The sequence below is a fragment of the Ipomoea nil genome, unplaced genomic scaffold (genome assembly GCF_001879475.1).
Source record: "Ipomoea nil cultivar Tokyo-kokei standard unplaced genomic scaffold, Asagao_1.1 scaffold1407, whole genome shotgun sequence".
Taxonomy (NCBI): domain Eukaryota; kingdom Viridiplantae; phylum Streptophyta; class Magnoliopsida; order Solanales; family Convolvulaceae; genus Ipomoea; species Ipomoea nil.
Window position 1 is genome coordinate 3,975,193 of NW_017617835.1, and position 20,005 is coordinate 3,995,197.

At 32.3% G+C, this 20,005-nt stretch overlaps 2 protein-coding genes across 3 annotated transcripts; one reads left to right on the top strand and one right to left on the bottom strand.

The window, feature by feature from the left end:
- Nucleotides 1–4,245: 4,245 nt before the first annotated feature.
- Nucleotides 4,246–5,457, bottom strand: LOC109186351. Of its 2 annotated transcripts, none has more exons than XM_019336299.1 (3): nt 5,232–5,457; nt 4,963–5,074; nt 4,246–4,588 (listed from the first exon to the last, which is right to left on the bottom strand). In XM_019336299.1, the coding sequence occupies exons 1-3, from the start codon at nt 5,380–5,382 to the stop codon at nt 4,336–4,338; spliced, it is 516 nt and encodes a 171-aa protein (XP_019191844.1). In that variant the 5' UTR covers nt 5,383–5,457; the 3' UTR covers nt 4,246–4,335. The 2 variants fall into 2 exon arrangements, with proteins under 2 accessions (XP_019191844.1, XP_019191843.1); XM_019336298.1 differs by having other exon boundaries at nt 4,246–4,609.
- Nucleotides 5,458–15,478: 10,021 nt separating this feature from the next.
- LOC109186559 lies at nt 15,479–19,731 on the top strand. Its single transcript, XM_019336585.1, has 3 exons — nt 15,479–15,858; nt 16,026–17,821; nt 19,069–19,731. Exons 2-3 carry the CDS (start codon nt 16,229–16,231, stop codon nt 19,450–19,452), a joined length of 1,977 nt encoding a protein of 658 aa, XP_019192130.1. The 5' UTR covers nt 15,479–15,858; nt 16,026–16,228; the 3' UTR covers nt 19,453–19,731.
- Nucleotides 19,732–20,005: the final 274 nt, after the last annotated feature.

The window sequence follows — 20,005 nt, forward strand, 5'->3', positions numbered from 1 at the left end:
GGCTAATGTTGCTCCCCGTAAAAATTATAACTGGATCGAGTTTCAAGTTTCTCCGGTAAATATTAAAAACATTCTCGAGAATGATAGAAAATTATGGCACCCTAAAAGGGCAGCTCATAGTTTGTTTCTAGGTCCCAAAAAAAAAAATGATTGGAAGACATGCATCCATGTGTGATTGTGTGGTGGTGTACTTTAATAAGATGGTTCATGCACACACTACAGGAAGAATGGAATGTGTTATGTGTGTCCCATTTGTTGGAAGACATGGGAGAATTCTGGTCTGCACCACCCCATTCCCTATACCTATTGCTGCACGGAACTCACATCTTTTAATTTGTACCAAAATCTACCCACATTACCATGTTTAGAAAAGCTTTAAGGTTTCATTAATCATATCATATTTCACTTCTACTATTTAGCCTACTTCCTTCTTATTAAATTGAAAGACACTCACGTTATCTCATCGATACTCTATCAATTTCTATTTTCTTACTTTTAGATTGACGAAACATCTAGCCTAAAAGGAAGAATATATATAAAGTCATCTTCTATGTATCGGTTATATGTTGTGAAATCTAAATACATTTTGATATGACAATCCTTATTTAGTATGTAGGTGCGCTTTTGATGAAGATTGCATTGTAATCTTAGTCGACAAAGGATCACAAAAAAATAAATCTAATCTAAATTACCTATACTTTATTGACTCAACCCAAGAAAATCAATAGAGTAGAACTTGGAATATTGTACTTAATTACCAAGCTAAACCATCTATCCAAAAATGTGTCCTTTCTTGGTCTTCAATTAAAAGGAATAGAAAGTAGAATTTAAGTTGATGATTGTTGATTTAGACGGTGGTTATTTGTCGACAACTACAGAAAAGGAAACTCCAAAAGCACCGAAAGTGCAGGAAGACAACAAACTCCAAATCAAACAATTCCTTGTGCGAAACGCCATCGAATTTTTATAGTTTGTAAAATTAGATCATTGAACAAAAAAATGCAACTAAATCATTTAACAATTAACATTAAAAAATTTTGGGTTTCAAAAAAAAAAAAAAAAAAGTAAAAAATTTTGCGATTAGTATTATTTATAGATATAAAACAAGGTTGTGATTTACTCTTAATATGACATGTCACATTCAAAATAAAATAATTTTTTTATAATTATTTAACAAAAATAATAAGTGCACGCTCGAAATCAATTTTGTGATTTACTCTTTTTTTTTAAAAAAAAAAATGCTACTAGCTCTATTACTAAAACATAAAGAGCTAATAACACTTCCATTGAGACTCGAACTTACATCCTTCCAAATGGAAGTCAACCCAGGTATCATTAGACCACATAGTCCGGGTACTACATTGTGATTTATTCTTAACATCACATATCACATTCAAAATAATTGATTCATATGATTTCTCTTCTACTTCTTTTCCGCCCTACGATGCAACTATCGACTTCAATTTGCAGTTGTGAATGTTAAGATATATTCCGGCCAGTTACTTTCCGTTATTCTCCAACAATGCCATATAAAATATATGGTGTTTGACCACCCCACCAAATTGTGTGTCATTCGAGAATTAGTAGAAAGAGATTAGAAGTGTATAATTAGATATATTTACTTTTCAGAAAAAATAATGAACGTTACCAAAGTAAATTCAATGGTGAAAAATCATATTAAGGAACTTCAAAAAGGAGATTCATTATAGAGCTATCAAACCGAGCTAACATATTTTCTTACTGGTCGGCTCGTCACAGGCTAGCCAATATACGAGTTAGTCCATTTTGAAAAAATTTCAATAAATTTGTTGACTCATAAAAAATTAAAAAGCAGTGTTGCAAAAAACGTTAGGCGCCGATTTTTTTATTTTTTATTTTAAAAAAAAATAAAATTAAAAATTATGAAATTCACTAATAAAACATAAGGTTCCTCTAGTTTTTTCTTACAAATTATTTACATAAGTGGTTGTAAAATCGTTCAAAATATTGTTGAAACCATCTAAATACATAAAAAAAAATTAAAGTTAAGAGCAAAAGAAGCATTTTTTGGAGAAATTAGAGGGCCAAATTTGAAAAAATACGCGAATTAAAAAAAAAATTGTCCAAAACGGACAACCAAGTCAAAATTTACCCCTTTCCGAACTTTTCACACGTTACAAAAAAAATAATAATAAATAAAAAATAAAAAAAAATCAGCCGGCTAGGTGGTCTAGGAGGCCGATTCCGGCCTTCCTTGCGGCGGCCGGCGGCCGCCTAGGCGCGATTTTTACAATAGTGTTAAAAAGTTTTATATATTTTATATTTATTTCACATAAGAAGGTCTTATACAAATTTTTGTGAACTTTTTATACTTTCATCTTCTCATTTTATATACTTAATTTGGTTAATTAAATTTGACAACAAAAAAAATATTTAGAATTCAATTTTTGTATAATATTTATTTTAGTGTTAGTGCTTGACCTATATACTACTAGTTGGGACACCCAAGGATCGGGGGGAGGGGGGGCTAGTGGTTAGGCCAGGTATATATGTGTGCGCCTTTTTTGGAAGCTAAGTGATTCCGATCCTCCAATATAATGCCTATTACGGCAAGAATGACTCTCCTTAATGAAGCATATGTATATAAGTAATGATCACTTGAGACTTCTCAAAGAAATTTGAAGAATAATAAGAAGAAAAACATGTAAATACCCAAATGTATAGATCTTACTATTGTTGTTGTGGAAAATTTTGAGACGTCAATCTTTGTGTTGATTATTACTAAATTTTTTAAACTATTTCTTGTATTTTTTTTTATTATGATTATACATACATATATATATATATATATATATATATATATATATATATATATATATATATATATATATAGAGAGAGAGAGAGAGAGAGAGAGAGAGGGAGAGAGAGTTATAAATTATAACAAAAATATCTCAATAAATACAGATACTACAATGTAATAGAGCCAGTAGCATTCGAAAAAAAAATCTCAATAAATAATTTTTAAGTTAATAATAATTAATTAATTAATTAATTTTTTAAAGATTGCTTATTATTTTTAAATGTACTTGTAAATTGTAATGTTTCAAAATAATAATTTGTAAATTATAAATTGTAATAAAAATATGTACTTACATGGATAATAATTTATATATTGAAATATATTTTAAAACATTTTTGTATTTAAAATAAAAAATAAAAAAATTCAGGCTATAGATTGGGCCGGACCTCAGTTTTGTAGTTTTAGACTAGGCTGACCCAATTCAAAATTTAATTGGACTAGGCCTACTTGGTCTAAAGAGTAAGCAGACCAATAATGAATTTGGACCAAGAACAAAGGACCACAAAGAGACCAGCTTAGGTTGCCCATAACTAACGACCACAAGGAAGTAAACTAACATGGGTTGACTATAATGGACTGAGTCAAACCAAGAAGACCGCTCACACCATGAGTCAATGGGCCGACCAACTTCAAAGGGAATGATTATAATTATGATGTAATATTGATGGTGTGTTTGGTTCACGGATTTACACACCAAGAATATGAATCAAAATCATTATTATTTGGTTGACAACTTTTTAAAACACAACTATGGAATTTGATTACGTCTTCAATTAAAAACTCCGTTCTCTAATTAAAATCATGTATCATTTCATCTTATCCCTCCTCACTTGTCATTTCTCGGTCTATTGCTTCCTCACTACATCCCTCAAATTTTGATTTTATATTTTGCTCAAATTGGTGCTTTGGATGTCATTATATTATGATTAATTGTCTTGATTTTTTTATTTTTGTATTTTTAAAACATTTATTCCCATTATAGATTCATACATAATGAAACATCAATATTATTAATCATCTAATTCCACCATATTACCAAACATGCAGAATACTTTCACCAAAACTCATTACCATTACCAAGTATTTGATTATCATTCTCATGTACAAAAAACAGCATTTTAACAACGAACTTTTACCTAAATACCATGTCTAACAATTTATTTGCAATGAACCATTCTGAAATTTTACGAATGAAAATACGAGTGTACGTAAATTTACTGACGGAATATTCTCATAGTATGGGTAAATTTCCCAATGGAATAATGCAAATTTCCAGCACTAGTATACAACAAATTAAATACACTGATGTATGTTGTACAGTATTACAAATATTTACACAACTCGCACTAGCTAGCTAGCCGAGTCCCAGTAGTACGTGCCATATATATGATGTGCCCTGTGATAATGATAAACGTAAAATAAATTTAAACTTAAACACATACAATAATGATGTAGCTCATGCTAAGTAACACATAATAATAATAGTAATCATAACTTAATGGCGATGGTAGCCGGGAGACGGTGGAGAATCGCTTCCACCGGCGGCGATCAACCTCCTCCAACGGCGACATCTTCTGGCAACCACTCCATATTCACCATGCTCATGCTTTCCTCCACAACTGCTCATATTTTCCTCTTTCATTTTGGTCATTCCGTCATCATCACCTGCACCGCCCATGCCGCTGTTCTTTGTCGCCGGAGACGGTGGTTGTCGGTCTTGGGGTTCCGATGAAGTGTCTGAGAGCCTCCTGCCATTCAACGACGATCCACTGCATGCACCAATTTAGTGTATGTAATATGATTTAGATGACTAGAGAAACTCGCAGTCACAAGGCAGAACTGCACGACATAATTAATCAGACCTTGTGATTCTAGAGGATCAGTCTAGATTGACTCAAATCATGAAAGTTAATAAACAGCTCTTGTTAAGTGTTAAATAAAATTGTAACTTTATGGTGTTCATAAGTCAACAGCCTAATCAACTTGTTTCTATTGTCTGTGTATGTAATTTGGCATGCATGCATGGATATATAAGTCCGATCCACTGGGTGCTCCGAACTGTGTCCGGCGAAAGACACGGCGGAGCTGAAGGATTCTAACCGGAAATGGATCGGAGGCTTACCGTTGATTAGGGAAGTTATGCGGCGCGGAAGGAGATTTATGTGGGCTGGTTGCTATCATCTTCCTCCTCCATAATATCGGCTTCTCCATGTCTTTACCACCTCCAACCACATCACAGATTAATTATATTAATTAACAAAACACATCAACTAACGTAATACCAAAAAAAAACAATTAAATGACAGCGAGCCAAGTAATTATATTTCATTTCATCAATATTTCTTCATTTATGATCCGCCGGAGTAGTAGAAGCAGATGAAGCGTACTTACCGGCCAAAGTACGGCGGCGATCAGCCGCAGGGAAGCCGCCGCCGTCTGTGGAACCAACAGAAGCATGCGGAGCGCGGGAATATGCGGCGGCGATAAGTAAGGATAGTTGTAGCATGATGATAACGACGATACTAGTCGTAGTTATGGGCATTTTGTTGAAGCGTGGGAGTAATTATTGCAAGGAATTCAAGAAGAAGATGAAGAAGAAAATGAGAGCAGTGCAGAAATGGCGGTAGATCGAGACTGTGGTTTTATAACGGCAAAAGTGCGACGTACGATCTTTCTCTGTCTTTTCTTTGCCGGTACGACGTGTAATATTATGAGTTGTATCGCATCGTGATCATTAAAAATTGAATTTTTATCTTAATTTTTGTCATTTTCTAATTTATAATGATAAGATCATATATGATGCATGGCATTATATTATTTTAACGAACTTTTTACGTGCATTTTCCAGTGATTTTCTCGAAAAATATCAGCCTTCTTCGTCCACACATTAAAGCAGCAGAGGAAGCGCGTCTACATTAATTATATATATACTATATCAAAAGAATTTACATATTCCTTTATAAATGCAAAATTAATAAAAAGAAAATATAATGCTTTTGAAAGAAAAAAAATAATACTTTTAAATCAAAATATAAAAGTATTACATTTATTCTCAAAAGTATTATATTTTTCTTTATAAGTAACAAACATTTTATTCCTAATTTAGTATTACATTTGTTAGTATAGGTATTACATTTACATATTGACTCGACCCGACTCATTTTACAAATAAAGAATCATGAGACGATCTCACACAAGTGTGACTCTAATAACAAAAACAACAACAACAACAACAACAACAACAACAATAATAATAATAATAATAATAATTTGTCTCTAATTATTTCCTTATTTTAATGTTATCTAGTACTTTGTAATTTTAATGTTTTCTTAGATTTTGTAATTTTTGAAGTTTTATTTTTTGTACTCAACATAATTTTTTATGTACTTTCTAAATAATAAACTTTATTTGCTAGCTAATAACATAATTGAAGGATGTGTTCAGTTGCTAGCAACACGTGAACCGTAATATATATATATATATATATATATATATATATATATATATATATATATGGTTAATTAAGCTACACATGCATTGGGCACGTACGTACAAGAAAAATGGTAATAATATGATTTGTTCCAATCCAATAAAAGAATACATTAATGGCATGTTGAACTTCTAAATGGAAAGGTTAAGGACTTAAGGTTATAAACTAAGTCCAATGGAGAGTATGGACAAGTCCACCCTATTCATACCTTAAGGTATGTAGCAGCAGACTCATAGAGTAATGAAAAAAAAAAAAAAAATTTAATAAACATGTTTAAGCTTAACTTTATTAGAAAGTTATGGAAACATTTTATTTGTTTAAACTTTTCTAATAATTTTTTAAAAAAATTCTAATATACCTTTCACACATGTACATATTTGTAATCTTGGGAGCATTATATTTTTTAAATGCTACTAACTCTATTACATTGTAGTATCTGTTCAAATATACTTTATCAACCTAATGAAGTACAAAGAGTCAATAACGTCTCCACTAAGACTCGATCTCATGACCTCCCACATGGGATAGGTCATGTTATCTGAGCACAAGGTGTTTTGACAATTTAAAATATATATTACTCCGTATCTTTCTTTTCGTACATTAGGTAATTCACATATATCCTATCGTTAGCTACTTGAGAAATAGAATCACATCCTCAGCCTAGTCTTGGACTAAATTTATTTTTCTTGATTTCAAGGAATTGAATCAATTTTTAGTTAACTGGAACTTTATTAAGTCAACGTATAGTACATGACAGACTATTGAAAAATTTTACACCTTTTAAATTGTTATAAAATTTTAAAGAAAATTTTGAACTTTTACGACTAACAAACAACCTCATAAAGTCTTTTTAGTACAACAGATCGAATTGATATTCTCGAGAGGGAATGCTTCTCTCTTCTCTAGTCCAAAAATAAAATTTTACTTCATAAAAATTAGCACATAATATTATTTCTCTATTTTAAAATTGATCCCACTACTTATATATATGATTTTTTTTTTTTACATTTTATTGGTAGGGTCATGTTAATTATAAATAAATTTGATTATTTTCATCCATATAAAAACAATAACGTCAATAACAATAATAATAATAAAATTAAACGGAAAAACCAAAGAAAGTGTAAGAAGTTCGCCAATCATTTCGTCAGCCTTATGTCAACTTGATTCACATATTAAATTTAAATTTAAGAAACTTATTATTTAAATCATTCGAGTTATTTATAACCGGATTCGAAATGAAGGATCTAATTTATTGATCTTCAACCCTTTCTTTCTTTCTGTCTTTAAAAAAAAAAAATTAAAAAAAAAAATTTACCTCCATAGACCACCTTCTTACATATAAATTTAATTAGTAACAAAAACACAACTTTATTTCTATATAATTACATAACAATTAATGTTATTGTACGTGTCAATAATAAAATATGGAACTCGACTCCTAAACTAATAACCAACAGAAAGAAAAAATGTTATAGTATATATGTAAAATGCAAAACCTTAATTGCTACTATGAGGACGTAAGTCTAATCAAAATTTGCCTAAATCAAACCCTCAGACTCATAATTAACATTTGATTTTTATTTATAATATAAAAAAAAGTCTGTTCCAACTATCTAAAATTTGTTAATATAGTTTATACACTTTTATTTTCTGACTTTTGATTGTATTATTAATAGCCAACGGGTTTCATTGAATTATGAATTACATGTGGGTTTCATTTTCAATTAAAAAATGGCAATAAATTTTCCTGAACTTTCCAGTATGAACAAGGTATGACAATTCTAAGTTTTTCCACCCTGCATGTGGCCGGCGACTTTTGTAATTGTCAGCGCTGACATTTCCAATGAATTTCGTCGAACATGTCATCTCTTTGCAAAGTTGATGATTTTCAGCTATCAGTGAAAGTATGATTCTCAGAATAAATTCTTGTCAACATTTTTTAAATTAAATTTGTCACATAAAGTCTTTTTAGTATAATTTATTATTATTTGAAATAGTAGATTGTAGATTTCTCTCGTTATAAAAAAATAAATTATTTTAAAAAACATACATTTTCATTTAAAAATAAAAAGAGTTATAAATCTTTTATCTTACTTTTATGGCATGTTTGATTTATGGAATAGGTTCGAGAATAGCTTAACATTCCTGATATGACAAACATAAATATGATATTTTTATTTTATGAGTCTAAAAAGGGCTATTTATATTCAAGATTTATATATGTATGTATATATACATAAAGTTGTAGAGTATATATACAAGTTTTGCTACGTTTTCCTCCAACATAGAATTATTATTTCATTAACTTATGGTGAAGCCAACACATATAAATTGAAGTATAAATTAAAGAGACATAAAAAAAAAATGGATAAACACACCTGAAAAAGAAAAAGGAAAAAAAAAAAAACAAAAAAAAAAAAGCTTCACACACACACACACAATATATATGTATGTATGTACATAGATATACTTGTTTCTCAATTGTGAATGAATGATCAAGGTATGGTAAACCGCATAAATTGTAATTTTTATCATTGAAAATGAGTTTTAATTTTGACCACTTTGAGTATTTAGAAAAACACTCGTTATTTTTTTACCATCATAGTCAATAATGTACTCAAAAAAAAAAAAAAAAAAAAAAGGATAAAGACAAATAATTTTTCTTTTTTAATTAACATTTGTGCTCAACTGAAATCTATAAATCTTGTTTGTCTTTATGAACGGTTTTCCAAATCTTCCCAATATAAGCCAATTTTTTTTTACTTTTTTGATCCATTTCAAGTGTTTAATTTTGAGAAACAACTAAAAGTAGTGTTTAGTAAATAGTTTTTTAGCATAGCTTATTGACGCTAATAATTAAAAATGAAAAAATTACTAAAAAGATATCAACTAATCATATTTTCTTTTTAACAGTCCAATTTACTATTTATAATTTTCGTTATTGTTGTATTTATATTTGTTCAATTTGTATTCAGATTTATATTTTTAATATTGAATTAACTTTATTTAATAAAAAACAAAAAATAGTTAAAATAATAAATAACAAAAATAGTGAAAATAACAATTATTATTATTATTATAAAAATTATTTTAAATTATTGCCTAAAATTAAAAATAACTTAGGAATAATTCAATAAATAAAATAAGATATTCATATTCCTTAATATCATTTCCATAGTACTCTCTAATAGTAAACAACTAATTTACCAAAGTATTTTCTTATAAACCATTAATACTGATTTGATCAAAATAACTAACACGGTCACTTATCAGCTAAAAATAAATTGTCAAACCCTCTTTTTTTCCATCCTTTTCTTCTCTTTATTTCTAAATATATATGATCAAAAAAATTTCAAATTTTAAAATAATTAGTAAAAAAAATATCACCAAAATAGATTTTTAAAAAGTATATTTTTTTTCTAAGATTAAAATTTTTTTGACCACCTTAGTGCTTCTTCATTCCTCTCCATCTCTCAACTGCCAATCAATCATTATGCCATGGAACCGTGTTCACCATTCATGGTGAACACGGTTCCAACGGTGTTAGTATACCGTTATCTTTTTTTTTTTCTTTTTTCTTTTTCTTTTTCTTAATTAATTGCGTGACTTTTCTTCTTCATTCACATTTCGCGGTTTCACTTTAATTTGAGGTGAGCAATGATTTCGGACATCAATAATTTATGAATTCATGCCTACACATTCACTTTGGAACCATGCCTACATATTCTCATTCGAAATCACGGACATTCATAAATTATGAATCAATGCCTGCACATTCACTTTGGAACCATGCCTACACATTCACTTTGGAACCATGAGATTATGAATTTTCTGTTATAAGATTATGAATTTTCAGTTATGAGATTTTGAATTTTCAGTTATGAGATTATGAATTTTCAGTTATGAGATTATGAATTTTTTGTTATGAAATTATGAATTTTCTGTTATGAGATTATGAATCTACATTACATTCATAATCTCATTCTCATAACAGAAAATTCATAATCTCATAACAGAAAATTCATAATTTAATAAATATTTTACTTTTATGCGATTATGAATTTTCTATTATGAGATTATGAATTTTATGAAAATTCATAATCTCATAACAGAAAATTCATAATTTGATCAAACGCGCGCCGTTAACTCCACATTCGCGTTTTTTTTTTTTTTTTGGGCGTAAAAACGACGTCGTTTGGACTTGTGTTCACCATTCACGGTGAACACGATTCCGGGGCATAATTTGCGTCACAATATAACGATTGATGAAACATTAGAAATGAAATAGCCTATTGGTGATCCAAGATTCCATGGATTCTTCAAATTTGAATTATACATTTCCTATTTCCCAATAAGCTATAGCCCATGGATCATATTATTTTTATAAATAAAAAAAAAATTAGAGGATCCAAAAACAAAAAGTGAAAAAGTCAAAGAGAAATAATGGCTTATTGTGGGTCGCCAAAGGGGGTGTAACAATGAAAAAGGCAAAAGTAAAAGCTTCCACCAATTACATGTTATCTAGGTGAAAGTGGCTCAATTTCCCTTAAACAAATTCTTACATATATCAAAAAGAGGTTGTCTCAAATGAAAGATTTAAGTCATTTAAATATGAGATAAGTAGTTCAAATTTATATGCATATAGTAATAGTCTTAAAAGATCTATTTTAACTAGTACACTGAAACATAATTAAGGCTCGCATTGTCTCAAATGAAAAAAGTGTGAATCAGTTAAACATGAGGTCAAAATTTTAAAATTGCCCTAACTCAAGCTCAAATAAGAAAGGCTCGAGTAAAATAAATATGGAATTGAAAATTCGAACCCGTATATATGTATATAACAGTTTTATGCTATCTTAGTTAAGATTTGATGGAGACTCGATTGAATTAAAGAAGGTGGGCACATGGAGAGAGGGACCATTAGACGGTTAGGGGCAATGCATGTGTGGGAAACCAAATGAAACCCCAAGAAGCCCACCATAACGCCGTCTTGGTAGTTGGGGACAATAAGTGGGCCTGAAAAAAGTTGGAAAGCGCTCGCCATCAAGGAGGACAAATGGGCCTGAGACCTGGCCCACTAGGCCCTATAAAATCCAAAACAAGGCAAGACATGCAAATGCTTTTCTTGTGGGGAAAGGGGGCACCACTGCTAACTACAAACCTGCATTAGAGAGCGATAGGGGATACTTTATATATATACATATATCGAAAGGGTTCAAGTGCGGGTATAGCTTTTTGTGCGGTTGACGTATCTTAAGCATTAAAATGGCGTACTTTAAGTACACAAACCACGCACGTTAAGAACACAAACAAAGCACTTTGAATACAAACCACGTGAACCTAAAGCTTTAGGCCGACACACCTTAAGAACACTGTACAAACCACGCACCTTAAGAACACAAACCACACACCTAAGGTTTTAAAATGACGCACCTTAAGTTTCAATAACTCACGCACCTTAAGTTTCAACAATTACTCACATTACGCACACAAACCACGCACCTTAAGCACAAACCACGCACCTTAACCACAAAAATTTCCAAATTACCACCGTGTTTTTTTTTTTAAAAAAAAAAAATTTATTAATCCTGGACGTTGATTTAAGCAAGATCAATGGTTCAAATTTAACCGCATGGGAACTCAATATATATATATATATATATATATATATATATATATATATATATATATATATATGAGACGGATCAAGTGAGAACCACATGTCTAGGAGAGACTGAGAATAAATCGCAGTCGTTCATGTGTTCAGATCTAATGGATCAAAAACACTATTTTTTAAAAACGCGGTGACATTTTCATAAATAATTGTCCACATAACATTAGTAACGGTGCTAATTTAGAGATTTTTTTTTATTTAAATTATACTGGTTTAGAGTTGTTCACTCTACTTCAGTATATATTACGTAATAAAAAGACTCATTAACCTTGTTAGAATGAACGTAATGAGAATGGGGTCGTGTGTAAATACATAAAGTGTTTAAAAAAATTATCACCCTTTTTCAGGCAACAATATAACATTTTCGTATAACTTCTGATGATTGGAAATGGGTAATAAAATTAAGAATTCTACCTCAAATTTTTACTCTCTTATTTTTATTCTATAATGTGACAAATAAGAATGGAATATTTTCATTATCTGAGTCTCAGAAAAAATGTCCATATTAAAATTTTATGAGAGGGAGTAAAAGTTGGGTGTAAAAAGTAAAATTACATATAGTATTTTCCTAAAATTAATAAGGGAAATAAGAAAATAGAAAATTAGCAGCTTTAATTGGAACAGATAGAAAACAGCAATCAAAGGGTCAGGGAGTGGTACACACCAATCAGATTTTCACGTGAGTGCCAGCTGCCTCCACGGGCATAGACTTAACAATTTACCAATTTAAATTTTTTAAAATAAATTGATCTAAAAATATTGAAAAAACATATTTCATATATTTATAAATTATATTAAATATAACATGCCAAATTCAAATAATATATATACAGATATTAAATAAATTAAAATAATATATAAAATATTAATTTAACATTTTTGACTACTTATAAAAATAAAATCAACTACATAATCTTGAATACACCATGCTTTTATTGCATCCGCGTATATCAAATGACAAATCTCGTTGAGAGGATAATAAAAAGTACACAAAACCAAGCATAGTACTCAAAACTATAAGACATCCAATCAGCATTATTATTTACTTATCGATAAACATGTTATAGTTAAAGTATAACTGATTAAGCATGTAAGAGAATGTGAAGGAATACAAATTTTAAAAGTCGCTTATATCACAATAAAAAAAAAAAAGTCGCTTATATATGCGACATCATGCCAAAAATTAATAATTAAATTAAATTTTTTATCATATATTTTTATTACTTTTCCTTCTCATCTCAATTACTTAATTTGGTTAAAAATACTTTTACTCTTTTTACTTTTTAGGAGCACCGAATTAATTAATTCGCACTGAAAAATGCTATAAATATATTATAAATGCAGTAGAAAATTTCTTTATCAATCACTTAATATCACTAAAATATTTCAATTTTTTTTACTTAAAAAAGGCAATAAATAAATTTCAATAAATATATTATATATGTTATTTTATAGTGTGTATGGATGATGAATTTTAGATAGATATGTACAAAATTAAGAAGGAAAAAAGATTCTCTTGTCTGGTCTTACTATTATTATTTTTCCTTTTCATAATCACTTGTTTGTCTAGTCAAGAAAAGGCATGATTGGGATGTCATAATCTTGTATGCTTAAATAAAGATTAATTGATTATTCCCATCTAATTTGTTCCCATTTTCATATTGCAACATTTATTATTATGAATAATACAAACAAATCTCCAACAAGATCTAAGTATTAAATTATTCCACTATATATGAAAAATTGTTATTTTTCTATTTATTAAGATGGGTTTAAATATAGTCAATAAATGAGCGATATACACAAAATACATATGAGTTATAATCACTTGAAGAAAAAATAGATACTTTTTTAACTTGAATTATGAATTGTGTTGAGTGGATACAAATTGACTTGAAGTTAGAGCTATTACGTTAAGTTATTTGGTTGCTATAAATAAAAACTAATAATTGGTATAACGATTTGATTATTATTTATAACAATTAAAGTCCCAACATTGTAAAATAAATAATATAGTATATCTCTTTGAGTAAAAAATGTTGACTAAGTTATTAATTTTCTATTATAATTCTCTCTAAGCCACTCCATATAATATTTTGAATAGCAAAGAAAAAACCCAATTACTAATTACCAATTAATTAATAAATATGAGATATAAGGATGAAGAACCAAATTCTAGATCATTGGACCACATTGAGAGTACATAACCTTAATTAGTGAGAGCTTGTGCTACATAATTCGCAAATATTATAACATGATGAATAGTAACACTACCAATAAAATAAATTTAAAACTCACTTATAGAAAATTAGAGCAAGGAGTATGGATCTCATGTTCCAACTCAAGATATTACATCTGTTAAGACAACAGTTAAGGGCTTAGAGTAAACTAAAGCAGTCAAGTGTGTTTCTAAAGACTCGATATTAACCACCCTAGGCAATACATGGTGTAAATAACGATTGTATTTGTAATAGTCTACAATAAAATAATTTGTAAACGAGTTTTAAAAGATGGACATTTTAAATAGTTAAATTACCACAATTAATTTCAATATTAATTCGCTCAAATGCACCCATATTACATTACATGTAAATATTCTTTGAACCAAACATGAGTAGATCAAATATAATTTATTTTTGAAAAAAGCTATTTATCTATTTTTATTTTACCTCTTAATGTTCACATCAGGAAAATAAAACTCTTTATATTTATTTTTTTGAAAGAACTTTTTATATTTATTGGTTACATATGAATTAGCAAACTCATCACACATTAAAAAATGAATGTATTTATTAATCAAATAAAAAAACAATCCAATATTACTAAAGGTGAATATTAAGAAGTAAATTTAGGGGGAGGGATATAGTGTTTATTAGACTTAATTAATACGGAGTATCAAATTTAGTCAATGACTTAGACAACATTGTCATGTTTTTTTGTTTTTTGTTTTTTTGTTTTTTTGTTTTTTTTTTGAAAAAACATTGTCATGTTTATTACTACATATAATCATAACTTTAGCGGTATTACAAAATTTAGTCTTCCATCTTATTTTCAACTGTTTGTCTATTTCTCTGTCCGTTTAACGCTTTAGGTCCACCCGACTAATCCCCGTTCGCTCCGAGAGGCACGGGAGCTGGCCCAAAGGGAATCGCCAGAATTCTCCGCCACAAAGAGAGCTCATTTGCCACTTGAGCTACCCTGTTGAGTTGTTATTTATGTATATATGAGTCTGTAAATTTCACTCTTTATTATCTATTATTATCCAATATAGTCAATTTTTTTGTTAACGACTAAATTTTAAAATATCACTAAAATTATAGACTAAATCCGATATTAACTCAATTACTAAAATCAAAATTTCAATTACCCTAAAAAAAAATGTAAAAATTGAAAAAGAGAATAGAGGGGAGAAGGTATGTCAGCATCAGGTCCAGCGGAGGTTGCAGAGTAGTGCGAGGGGGTTAGAGAGAGGAGAAGGCAAATGGTAAATGGCAATCCCGTAAATAGTCGAAAATCGAGGGGCGAAAACATAAATCTCTCTCCAGAAACAGCAGAGCAGGGGGGAGCCAGTGCCCAGTGGTGGTGGAGTAGTAGGTGCTGTGTTGTGCTGCGCTGGGGATTAGAGAGAAATAGCAGTGAAGAAGAACAACACAAAGCAAAAGTGAAAAGAAAAAAAAAAAATTAAAAAAGCAATTTTTTTTTTGGCTGCTTAAAAAGCCCGTGCTAGTAATCATCAGCCCTTCTATACGTACACAACTCTGTATCTATCTTAGAGAGAGAGAGAGGAGAAGATCTACTCCATTTCGTTCTCTCTCTAGAAAGCATCATTCCATAGTTCGATCTATCTGTGGTACGTACTTCTCCTAAACTTGGTTCTCTGTTGTTTTTAACTTGCTTATCGATTTAAGTATAGATGTGGGTTTGACGGAGCAAAAGAGCTAGGACCCGGATCGGGGATTTGGTTCTTTTTTGGGGGTTTCTTTATTGTTTAGGGGGTTTTGTTTTGTTGTTTTTCAGATTTGGAGCTGGGATTAGGGTTACTGAAGTTTGGATATTGGCACTGCTTTGATCTGGGATTTCTGGGGTTTGGCAAAACCTTAGAGATTCTTGAGGATTCTGCTGCAAGGTCTCACCTTGGAGTTGGGGTTTTGGAGGAAATGGCGGAATTGTGATTTAATTGGAGAAATTTTGAACCGGAAAGGTTGGAAATCAGGCAAAGAATGGAAGACTGGTCCAGATATGCTCATAGTCCTGCTCATTTGGCAGTGGCAAGGCAAGATTATGCGGCTTTAAAGCAGATTGTTTCGATGTTGCCTAAATTGTCCAAGGCTGGGGAGGTGAAGACTGAGGCTCAGTCTCTGGCTGCTGAGACTCATGCTGATGCTGTGTCTGCAGTGATTGATAGGCGAGATGTCCCGGGCCGGGAGACGCCTTTGCATCTTGCTGTTAGGTTAAAGGACCCTATCTCAGCCGAGATTTTGATGTCAGCGGGTGCTGACTGGAGCCTTCAGAACGAGCACGGATGGAGTGCGCTTCAGGAGGCTGTGTGTACGAGGGAGGAGAATATCGCTATGATTATTGCGAGGCATTACCAGCCTCTTGCTTGGGCGAAGTGGTGTCGTAGGCTTCCTAGGATTGTGGCTTCAGCAGCCCGAATCCGTGATTTTTACATGGAGATAACGTTTCATTTCGAGAGCTCAGTTATACCGTTTATTGGTAGGATTGCACCCTCAGATACGTATCGGATTTGGAAGAGGGGTTCTAATCTCCGTGCAGATATGACCCTTGCAGGGTTTGATGGGTTTCGTATCCAACGATCAGATCAAACTTTTCTCTTCCTCGGAGAGGGGTACTCATCGGAAGACGGGAATACATCTTTGCCCCCTGGATCATTGATTGTGCTTGCCCACAAGGAGAAAGAAATAACTAATGCTTTAGAGGGAGCTGGCGTGCAACCAACGGAATCCGAAGTTGCTCATGAAGTGGCGTTGATGTCTCAAACAAACATGTATCGGCCTGGTATAGATGTCACTCAGGCCGAACTTGTACCCCACTTGAATTGGAGGCGGCAGGAGAGGACAGAAATGGTTGGTTCTTGGAAAGCCAAGGTATATGATATGCTTCATGTGATGGTCAGTGTGAAGTCGAGGCGGGTTCCGGGTGCAATGACAGATGAGGAGCTTTTTTCCGTGAACGATGATGACAAGATAGGAAATGGCGCTGAGCAGAGTGAGTACGATGATGTATTAACAGCTGAGGAAAGGATGCAGTTAGATTCAGCACTTCGGGGTAATCCAGATGGACTTGTAGAGGACGAGGAACCCGAAAGTCAGGATTGTCATGAAACTTACGATGATGCTTCGTTTGAGAGCTGTGAATCCAATGGTGTGGCTAAAGAAAAGAAAAGTTGGTTTGGTTGGAATAGAAAAAGTTCAAAGAATGCTAGTGACGATCCCGAAGATTCAAAGATTGTTAGGAAGTTCTCAAAACTGGCTCCTGAAGAAGGAAAACCAAGGCCCAATGATAGTCACCGATCATCCTCAGATGTCGGTAAGGACGATACGGGGGAGGTTAGAAAGGGCAAAGATAAAAGTGGTAAGAAGAAGAAGAAAAAAGGGATAACAAGTGAGTCAAAGAACGAGAGTGAATATAAAAAGGGCTTAAGACCTGTTCTGTGGTTGACACCTGATTTCCCATTGAAAACCGAAGAACTCTTGCCCTTGCTTGATATATTAGCAAACAAGGTAAAAGCAGTCAGAAGGCTTAGGGAGCTATTAACGACAAAGCTGCCAACCGGGACATTTCCTGTTAAGGTATGTTTTGATCTTGATATATTTGCCGATGCTTTTATTGCTCTTTGTTTCTTGATTAGCATTCTTTTTAGTCATCTTTTGCTTCAATGAGGAACAGTCACTGTGGAAAGCAAATTTAGAAATATATAGAAGAATTAGACATTATTGCTGAATTCCTGGTATGATATATAGTTAATAATGCCCATTTATAAGTTACCACTACCATTGCCGTATAATTTTAGATCTAAGCTAATTATCATTTTTAGTGTGATAACTGATAAAGCTAGTTTGATTGTTTGAGATCATCACATCACTTATCATCAAAGATTCAAAGACATGGCATTATAACTTTTCCATCCTTAATCAAGACATCCATAAATGTAATTCCAAAATTTTTGTTGATTATCTAATGATTAATAGGTTAGAGTTGCTATATTCTCTTTTTTTTTTTTTTTTTTTTGGGGGGGGGGGGTGGGGGGCGGGGGGCGGGGGTGATGAAGGAAACTCGTAGCCACTACCCGATAGTGTGCACGGGGTAAACCTTGTTTTGTAACCCTAGCCGGCAAAGAACCACAAGGAGGTAAACCAGCCTAGGTTGCCGAAAGCTGCCCGGCTCAAACCAAGAAGGCTAATAGGCCGCTCCCACTGGGAGTCAGGTAATAAATAAAACTCTTTATATATTTCTCTTACTTCTTCTTTAACTACACACACTGCCATATATATACATGCTAAACACAATGTAGAAGACCCTTCACATTGTGTTTAGCATGCATATATATGGCAGTGTGTGTAATGTAGTTAAAGAAGAAGTAAGAGAAATATATACAAAGTTTTATTTATTAACTTGGTATCAGAGCCCAGTGGGCATTGATCGGCTCAAGGAGGCGACGCCGCCGGAGGAAGCACAGCGACCAACGTAGCCTCCACGTGTTGTCGCTGACCGGAGCTCTGGTGACCACGCACCGACGTGTGGGGGCGTGTGAGGCCTTTTCCGGTGACCTTTTTAGTTTCTAAGCCACAGTCTGACCAGCTTGGCTGGGTAGCCCCAGAGTTGCTATATTCTTGGTCTTTAAAGTAACTAGGATTTGGGTTTTGCATACTAACATGTATGAACAACATTTTATGAATGCATTGAGATATTTCAGTATCCCAATTTAGTCTTGCCAGTAAGAACTAGAACTCAATGTTTTGTTTTGATTTGTTACTGAATTCTGTGGAAAAGTAAGAAATGGATTGCGTTATGCTAACAAAATGATTTTTGCACTCAGCTTGCAATCCCGATAGTACCGACCATTCGAGTTCTTGTTACATTCACAAAATTTGAGGAGCTTCAGCCAGTGGAAGAGTTCTCAACTCCGATGTCAAGCCCTGCGCATTTCCAAGATGCCAAATCCAAGGAATCAGAGAGTTCAAACTCGTGGATTTCATGGATGAGAGGGAGCCGCGGTGCACAATCTAGTGACAGTGAAGGCCGAAGCTTCAGAGAAGAGATTGACCCTTTTCACATACCCTCCGATTATTCCTGGGTCGATGCCAACGAGAAGAAGCGCAGGATGAAAGCGAAGAAAGCAAAGAGCAAGAAGCATAAAAAACAAAGCACTGCTAGACATCCAGAAGGCGGGCGCCAGGTGAGTGAGGATACTGAAGAATAGTGCAAACAGAGAATCAAGTTTGCTCATTTCTTGCATGTTTGACCCCCTTTTTTTTTTTTTTTTTTTTTTTTTTTTTTTCATTTGTATGGCTATTAGAGGCTTTCCACAATAGTGCTAGATTCCATTGTTATTGCTTTAGAAGATCATCTTTCGCCTTCCCGCTGTTGTTGTATTGTTATTGAATGTGAAAAATCAGAACAAGATCTCACCTTCCATAGTTTCTAAGCTCAATTTCTGAGTAATGCTTCAAATGTATCCATTTTCAGTTCCCCTTTTCTACTTGAATTCTCTTCTAAGCAGAGACTAACAGTGACAGACACACCAGACTTTCAATATAGAAAAATTCTACCTCTGCAGTTTAAGTCTATCCCCTTCCCAGCTGTTGAATAAAGCTCTCGGGTCAATCTTAACTAAGTTAGTTATACTGTTGACATGGTAATTAAAAGGTTACAAGTTCGACTGCCATTAGGGGCGGCTTATTGACTTTCTTAGTTTGAGTCGGTCAGCTATTGACAATTTAGACTGATTTTACCTTCTTATGATCTTTTGCCAG

Excerpts from the sequence above, each read along its gene's own strand:
- LOC109186351 (XM_019336298.1), bottom strand. The coding sequence starts at position 5,382 with ATGCCCATAACTACGACTAGTATCGTCGTTATCATCATGCTACAACTA. Across the intron at positions 5,075-5,231 it reads TCGCCGCCGTACTTTGGCCG|ATGTGGTTGGAGGTGGTAAA; the intron begins GTAAGTACGCTT and ends AATTAATCTGTG. Across the intron at positions 4,610-4,962 it reads CATAACTTCCCTAATCAACG|TGGATCGTCGTTGAATGGCA; the intron begins GTAAGCCTCCGA and ends TGGTGCATGCAG.
- LOC109186559 (XM_019336585.1), top strand. The coding sequence starts at position 16,229 with ATGGAAGACTGGTCCAGATATGCTCATAGTCCTGCTCATTTGGCAGTG. Across the intron at positions 17,822-19,068 it reads CCGGGACATTTCCTGTTAAG|CTTGCAATCCCGATAGTACC; the intron begins GTATGTTTTGAT and ends TTTTGCACTCAG.